General features: G+C 37.1%; 1 protein-coding gene across 1 annotated transcript; it reads right to left on the bottom strand.

Moving 5' to 3' along the window:
• Positions 1-3,252: 3,252 nt before the first annotated feature.
• Positions 3,253-7,208, bottom strand: LOC144640360 (microfibril-associated glycoprotein 4-like). Its single transcript, XM_078499531.1, has 4 exons — positions 6,891-7,208; positions 6,009-6,123; positions 5,494-5,917; positions 3,253-3,732 (listed from the first exon to the last, which is right to left on the bottom strand). The coding sequence occupies exons 1-4, from the start codon at positions 7,206-7,208 to the stop codon at positions 3,495-3,497; spliced, it is 1,095 nt and encodes a 364-aa protein (XP_078355657.1). The 3' UTR covers positions 3,253-3,494.
• Between the last annotated feature and the right edge of the window lie 937 nt (positions 7,209-8,145).

The raw sequence follows: 8,145 nt of genomic DNA, 5'->3' as shown, positions 1-8,145 counted from the left end.
AAATTGTCTTTTTAATGGAATTGTATAACCATAGGCATTGCTGTAAAATAGATGGGACATCTTAGTATTTAAACATGTTATTCATGGGTATGTTGACACACAATATGTAGTCTATGTTTGTTTTTGACTTTCATTTGCTTTGTACATAGATACGTCTGTTGCCCATGAGAAAAAGATGACTCTGACAGTTTTTTAACAAGAAAATGGGAGCAAAACTTACTCTTTTTTGGTTGCTTTCCAAATCACACTGAGGATATACATGTATTTTAAAAGTTAAGACATTATTTGGCCACTAAGCAAATATTCAGCATTGAGAAGCTTGAAAGAGAAGCCATCTGCAGGAATTTTCGGAAGACTGGGCACCATCTTACGGTACTAAGCTGCCTCGGAGTATTTGAGCAGTTTTCTGAGTTTAGAATCAATTGGCTAATCGTTGCTCTGATCATCGCCCAAACGGCTTCAGCAATATTGAAAGCTAGAGTTTACTCTGCTCAAAGTTTCTGAAGTGACGAATTGCTCAGGACCCCACCACACTTTTTGCAAAGAAGCCTGAAAAATTTTCTAGAGCCTCGGGGAGATTTGAACGCATGACCTCCGTGTTACCCGGTACGATGTTCTGTCATCAAAGCTATGCAGTTTTCACCAAGAATAACAACATTGGAGTCCCACTCCAGCAGTCGTGTGAAAAAAGTGCCCTCTCTGGCAGAAATATGTGATGATTCTAAAGATTTGCAATACTTTTGAGAAATCCAAATATCTCGATAAAACTCCAAGACCCTTGATACAAACTTGCGTAGTTCATGAACGGCTTTTTACCCAGGCCTTCACGTTATTACTGACGTCACTACTCGTTTCGGTGACGTATTGACCGCGACGAAGATACAGACCTAGGAACTAGGCAAGATACAAACGTCTTGCTAGCTTATCTTACGGTGGTTTCAAAGGGACATTGATTTTCTCTCTCCTTTTTTTTTACTTGCGAGTTACTTGCGAGTTACTTGCGACTTACTTGCGAGTTACTTGCGACTTACTTGCGACTTACTTGCGACTTACTTGCGACTTAGCTGCCCGGTTACCAAGCTAAGCCATGTGAGTCTATAGGAAAAAATAAACCATACGCGCAGTAAATCCAGACAAATAACTAGTTCCTAAAGGTGATAAAATTATCTTCACATCACGGCGGTGGGAAAACGTATAAAAAACCGTTATAAAACTACAGAATTCCGACCACTAAATAAAAACCAGCACCGCTTTCTACACGTTCCTTTGCTTTAGATGTTAATAAACAGACTTTTTTCAATTGTAGTTCTTTCTAAATAGCCTGTACCCTTACGAGAAATAATGCGATCTCTGGTGCAGTAAGCTCAAGATTCAAGTAATTTTCGATTATTTCATCGCGTATTCGTGCTGATTGTCTCCTATTGCAGGGGAGTAAGTCGGAATCACTGCGCCAACGTAGAGCACATTAAAATGAAAGTAAAAATAGTGAGAAACTTCATAGCTATACATTAAGTTCTTCCTCCTGAGAGTACTGAGAGTCCATGTTGTTTCTCAGCAATGTAGCCTGGACCTGTCGAATCACATGGCTTAGCTGGGTAACCGGGCAGCTAAGTCGCAAGTAAGTCGCAAGTCGCAGCTAAGTCGCAAGTAACTCGCAAGTAAGTCGCAAGTAACTCGCAAGTAAGTCGCAAGTCGCAGCTAAGTCGCAAGTAACTCGCAAGTAAGTCGCAAGTCGCAGCTAAGTCGCAAGTAACTCGCAAGTAAGTCGCAAGTCGCAGCTAAGTCGCAAGTAACTCGCAAGTAAGTCGCAAGTCGCAGCTAAGTCGCAAGTAACTCGCAAGTAAGTCGCAAGTGAAAAAAAAGGAGAAGGAAAATTGATGTCCCTTTGAAACCACCGTATTATCTGCGTGCAGACATCAGGCTCCTATTTCTTTAAGAAATAGAAGGCGTCAGCACACAGATTACTCACTTCTCATGTTGTTTAACAAATTATTCTACCAGTAAATAAATAAAATCCTGGAGAAAGTATCCTGACGAAATTAAAACAGCTGTTTCCCTTCTAGTGTTTTTTAAAAGAGAATTATTTTCATACATGTCCTTTTTTATAAAATTTGAAACGATCTCTGACTTAAAAACTTTAAAAATACAAGCTTTCGGCTGTTTGAACTACAGCCTTAGACGGGTAAAATGTAAAAAGGTAAAATATGCAGTGTGTGAAGTTGCGAAATAAAAATGCTAATAACTAAGAATATTTGTTAAAAAGAATGCGAAATAAAAATGCTAATAACTAAGAATATTTGTTAAAAAGAATGTTGTACTGTCCAGGTAGAGGACAGGAATTGTTATTCGCATTGGGAGTTAGCTTCGAATGCCCCGCTTCCAACGTTTTTCTTGTTCTAAAGCCGCCTTTGTCAATGACAGATGCATTATCAAAGTCAATCGCGTGATTGTTGGACCAGACGTGATTGGCAATTCTTGAACCTTTTGCCGCGGTTTTTACATTTCTCAGGTGTTCTTTTTTCCTGGTGTTGAAGGCTCTGCCCGTCTCACCAATGTAACACCATGAACACTCAGAACAAGGAATTTTATAGACAACGTTTGTCTGCGATTCCAAAGAAGGTCGAAATTTTGGAGCCGGGAACTGTTGTTGGAGGGTGGTCAGTGGTTTGTTTACTACTGTGATATCGTGCTTTTTGAGGACACGGGTCAGAGGTTCTGTTACGCCTTTAATGTATGGTAGAGAGGCGAATGACTTGTGTGATTCAGGCGCCTCGACCATTTTGAAAAATGTTCCAACAAGTTCCTCCGGGGACAGCACTGTTGAGGGTCGGGTTTGTTAGACTGGATGTTTTTAATGAACTTCGATGGATAACCATTAGATTCAAGTGCTGAATGAACTCGGTTAAGTTCTCGTTGTTTTCCTTCGGAAGAGTTGGGTAAATTTAGGGCTCTGTGTAAAAGAGTTGCCGCCGTGCTGGCCTTGTGTTTATTATCATGGTGAGAATTATATTCAAGATATCTGTCTGTGTGCGTGGGCTTTCTATAAACATCGACAGCGATGGCACAATTTCTTCGGGTGACTAAGGTGTCGAGAAAAGAGATCTTTCCATCACATTCAGTTTCGATGGTGAAAGAAATGTTAGCTTCGATTGAATTTAATGTGTCATGGAAAGCTGACACATATTCTTAGTTATTAGCCTTTTCTATTTCGCATTCTTTTTAACAAATATTCTTAGTTATTAGCATTTTTATTTCGCATTCTTTTTAACAAATATTCTTAGTTATTAGCATTTTTATTTCGCAACTTCACACACTGCATATTTTACCTTTTTACATTTTACCCGTCGAAGGCTGTAGTTCAAACAGCCGAAAGCTTGTATTTTTAAAGTTTTTAAGTCAGAGATCGTTTCAAATTTTATAATATGTTGTATCCTGGCTGCGGTCCTTCAATATTTTCATGTCCTTTTTTAACATTCTTCTCAACGTTAGCAGCATCAATTCTGCGAAACGGGCCTCAGTTTCATTTCAGTACGTTTTAGTGAGTAGTAATGTCCTCGAAATTTATACCAGTTAGCTCCGTCAGCATGAGAGTCATGCTGTCCGCCATGATACAGTCCGTTAAGGTTTGACCCATGACAGGTTCTATACCAGCAGGCACCTTTATGTAGGAGAGCGCAGCTGCCACCTGCAGCAGCATCATTGTCGTTGTCTTTAGTCGAAAACTGCATACCACTGTGAGAAAAACAAAAAAGGTATAACTCAAAGGAACAACAATAACAAAAACAGAAACATTAACAAGAATCCAAATAATAAAATGAAAATGACAACAAGAATTTTAGAATAAAAATAAGCGACATTTATACTGAACTTGAAAATGCTGTCATGAAGACAGCGAAATGTTGTTCTTTACGTTTATCGCTTATTTTTATTCTAAAATGCTTAACTAAAACAGCATTAATTCGAACAACAAGAATGTCAGCAAAAGTGAATAATAAAATCAACATGAAATTAAAATGGAGACGAATAAATAAAATTGAAAACGGCAATGACATAGGCATTGAGTGTATGACATGTATGTTTTGTAAAAGATTCGTTCTTTTTATTCATTTTATATTTTATAATCGGTATGTTTGTTTTAAGGCAGTCTCCAAGTCTCCTATTTCCTAGTAATACCCAAAGTCATATGTTTTGCAAGGAAAACATTGTACAGTATGTTGCCCTATTTCCGGACACTTTTGGCACTAACCGTAATATCTTACCTCAAAACAACACTTACGAGCTGAAACTTACCCACAATATAGCTTCCACTGCTGGTAAGTAGGTCGTGAAGTTTTATCTTCTAAAACTCTTTGGCTTCTTTGTAATAACGGAAAGAATTGGTCGAATTTGGTGCCCTAATTCCGGACGAGTTGCCCTAATTCCGGACGATCGTTACGAGGAAAATACTCCCTTTCTCTCGGAAATATTATTCCCGATCACGGTAAAATATAAGTAATTAGGACTAAATAAAGAATTATTCTTTTGAAAAATCATCTTTCAGGCAAAATTTAAAGCATTTTTCTTTCAATTTTAGCGAGGTAATTATCAGTGCATTGACACAAACAATGTTCAGTGAATGTTTCGGCCGCTAGAAACGAGGTATGCCAAGGAAGATTAATCAACACCAAAACAGGTATTAAAGCTTAAATACAGGACAGACAGTTAGAAAAATGCTTGTTTTTCAAAACCTATTCCATAGAATTGTTTTTAAATAGGTAAACAAGTTTGCCGTGGGTATGCGTCCGGAATTAGGCACACCTCACCAAAAACGCAACGAAACTCTTTGGTGACTGTGCTCGAAAATAAAAAGCGAAAACCGAAAATTTATTATATGCCGATAAACCTACTAGTCCTTTTACCTTTAATTTAGTATATATATAAATAAAATCTTTCGCGCACTTTGCGAGAGCAGAGCGCTTTATTGAAAAGATGAAGTTTGGCGCGCCGTAAAAATCGTATTTAAGAAGTAAATTTTTTTACCTACTTCCACGAAAACTTGAATTTTTCCGTCTAAACGGAGCACAGCTTGGCCAAGAACAGAGCAAACGAAAGCAGACTAATTACTAAGTCTTCTGAACGTTTTGTTTGAATTAATTTTACTTTTACGGCGATAAACGAAATTGTTAAGTCGAAGTGTCCGGAAATAGGGGTGTCCGGGAAATAGGGCAACATACTGTATTCATTTGAAACATTTTTAGATGATAATTTCTGCTATTTAAATTAGGTTCTGACTGTATTAATATTGTCACTCAGTGTCACTCTAAGGATCAAAACTTAGATATGTCATCATTAACATTGAAAATATAATACTCAGTGAAAAAAGAGAAAGTTCACGCAACTCCTTATAAAGGCTACATCCAACTATGAGATGCAATGGTTACTTTCACGGTTAACTAAGCTTTTAGCAGTGGTGCTTTGTTTACATCATTTTCCTAACTAACTGCCAGTTCTTACTTTGCTGACTGATTGTTTTCGTACATGGAGTCACCAGCCGTGCCACTGTATCCTCCAATCAAAAGTCGGTACTTATCTCCCTCGTCTGCCACCTTAAAAGTCGTGTACTTAGCGTATTTAATCTTGTCATCAAAGTCTTCCAGGTCAACTCTCAGCATGACGTCATCAGCGGCTGTCAAACGGTGAAGAATGTCGTTTCCAAGCCAGAACTCGCCGTTCAGATCTCCAAACCCATTTTTGTAGGATTCCCATCCAAGATAGAAGTCAACAGAGCCGTCCAAACGCTTCTGAAAAACGGTCCAACCTCCACCGTCTGTTGTCATGTCACAAAACACTTGTATTGGTTTGCCGCCATTTGGATTGATGGTGTAAAGGCCATTGGATGTGAAACCGTCTTTTAGCAAGCGGGAACAGCTCTTAGGCTCTGCAAAATGTCCATGACAACGAAATATTACGAAGTGTTCATAACTTGTATGACCTTAAAGACAGTTTAAATAATAATGAGAATCACATACTGCAGGGTTTTCCCGAGTAGCCATCGTCGCAATTGCAGGTGAAAGCTTCAGCTTGGTAGTCCGGAATACAAACTCCTTTGTCACCACAAGGAAAGGGTCCGGTCTCACAGATACTCTGTTTAGAAATGAATAAATTAAGAAAGATTTTTTAAAAAAAAAAAAAAAAAAAGAAAAAACAAGTACAAAATATGGCGCTTGAGTGTGGTTCATTTGAGGGGGGAGGGGGGAAGAAGGTTACCACAATAGTGCGCCTTTTTCCTTCTGAAAGATTGGGCACAAACTTTTAAAATTGATTGCTTTAAATTTTGTAGCAAATTCTTGCTGCAAAATAGTTACGGCATCCGTCTTGCCATACATGTGTCTAACAGAAAGTTATAGGGGTCTGTATCACTAAAAGGAACTTTACCTTTTCATTTTGTAATTTTGTTTTTACTTTGATAAAAGAAATTAAGTCAGTTAGTTGACGTCCATATCCCTTGGTGACATACGATGGTAAGCCACGAACAATAACTCTTTTTAGCCGATTTATTTCAACTTCCAGCAAATGTATCCTTGATGAAGAGTAAAATGTTAACATTTCCCTGTAAACTTGACTTGCCCTTAGCACAAAGAATTAATTATTTGACCTAAGGTTTGCAATAGAATTTAAAATTTAAAATATTAATCTTTCACACCAAAATAGTTATGATACATGATAAATGAATACGATGAGTTTGGTCAACTGAAGTGATGTTAAACTGTCAAGAAACAGCATATAAGCCTTGATAACGCCTATTTTGATCTAAGTTTAAAGTTTCCTTTTCAAGTTTTTCATTCGATATTTGGTTCTCATGTAATTACTAAAATATATTGATAGTTTTATTCTGGCTTGTCTGAGATTACCTGTATTCCTCGGTAGATAAGTTCACCGTCTTCAGTGAAGTTCTTCAAGCCAACAAATCGATCAGAATCGCTTAGTTGACACTTAAATCTCTTCTTGTCTTCTGTGGGTCCAAAGTTGTACGACAAACAGCGAATTTCCTTGACGCATGAAAATTGACAAGAAATCTCTGAGTCCACTTCAGTCTCCTTTATCACACTTCCATTAAGCTTTCGTCCTATTATGGGTCTTGCAAAATTGATTGCTTCTAAGCTTGGTTCAGTAAAACGATTTGATCCGCTCACAGTACTGACAAAGAATGCAAAATACAGAAGATGCATCTTATTCTACTATTGTACGAATGAAAAGAGAATCGTCCCACTTTCCAAAGCAAGGCAGATGTCATGTAAAAATTGTTAAATATTAATTGATTTTCATTGCTAATAATTCCACCGCGTGACCACCAACTTGCATGTGAGCAGAAGTTCCGCTAAATAATTTCATTGCTTTTCTTTTATAAAACGGGAACAATAAATACCGTCATTGAAGTGAAAAATGATCCTCGCAAGCAATTTTATTTAGAAAAGCCAATTGGTTTCATCCTAAATTCATATAATTATGTGTTCATTTATACACCGTGTAAATCACTAAATGATATCGTTGGCGTAAAGGGTCGCCAAGCGGCTGTAATTCCCTTTCATTCTCTAGATCAAAATAAAAATTCTCCTAATTGTTTTTCTTACATTTTTTGCAATCTTTCTTGTGAGAGTGTGGTTTCCTGAGGTAATCAGGTCTTTTATAAAAACAGAAAAATGAGAAGTTTCTTCTATAGGCAATATTCTATTCGATCACAATAATATGACATGAAACAGGTCAAAACTCTTAAGTGGAACAACAGACATAGCGAGTCAGTTCACTGTAAAGTTTTCGACATTATCTGAATAAGGGATTTTTAAATTCCCTATTTAAAGTTAAAACTTTTATTTGAATTTAACCTCATCGCAAAAAATATATTCGACTACAAAACTGGTTTCACCTGTAACCATGTCAGTTGAAGGCTATCATTGATTTGAACGTATATTCAAAACTTATTTATTATATAGCCGCGAGTGTTTTACTGGAAAATTAATAATGTTTTAACTTTTACAGCAAGTATGTTTTTTGGCTATATAATAAAAAGAAAATTACATGGTGGCTTGAAGATATGAATTTTATTTTCTCGTGGTAAAAGCAATATTTTACTCATTCGCTGCGCTCATTCGTAAAATATTGCTTTAC

Source organism: Oculina patagonica, chromosome 2, assembly GCF_052425735.1.
Source record: "Oculina patagonica isolate OP01 chromosome 2, crgOcupat, whole genome shotgun sequence".
Lineage (NCBI taxonomy): Eukaryota > Metazoa > Cnidaria > Anthozoa > Scleractinia > Oculinidae > Oculina > Oculina patagonica.
The sequence above is the reverse complement of the archived record's forward strand: the minus strand, read 5'-3'. Positions and strand labels throughout refer to the sequence as shown.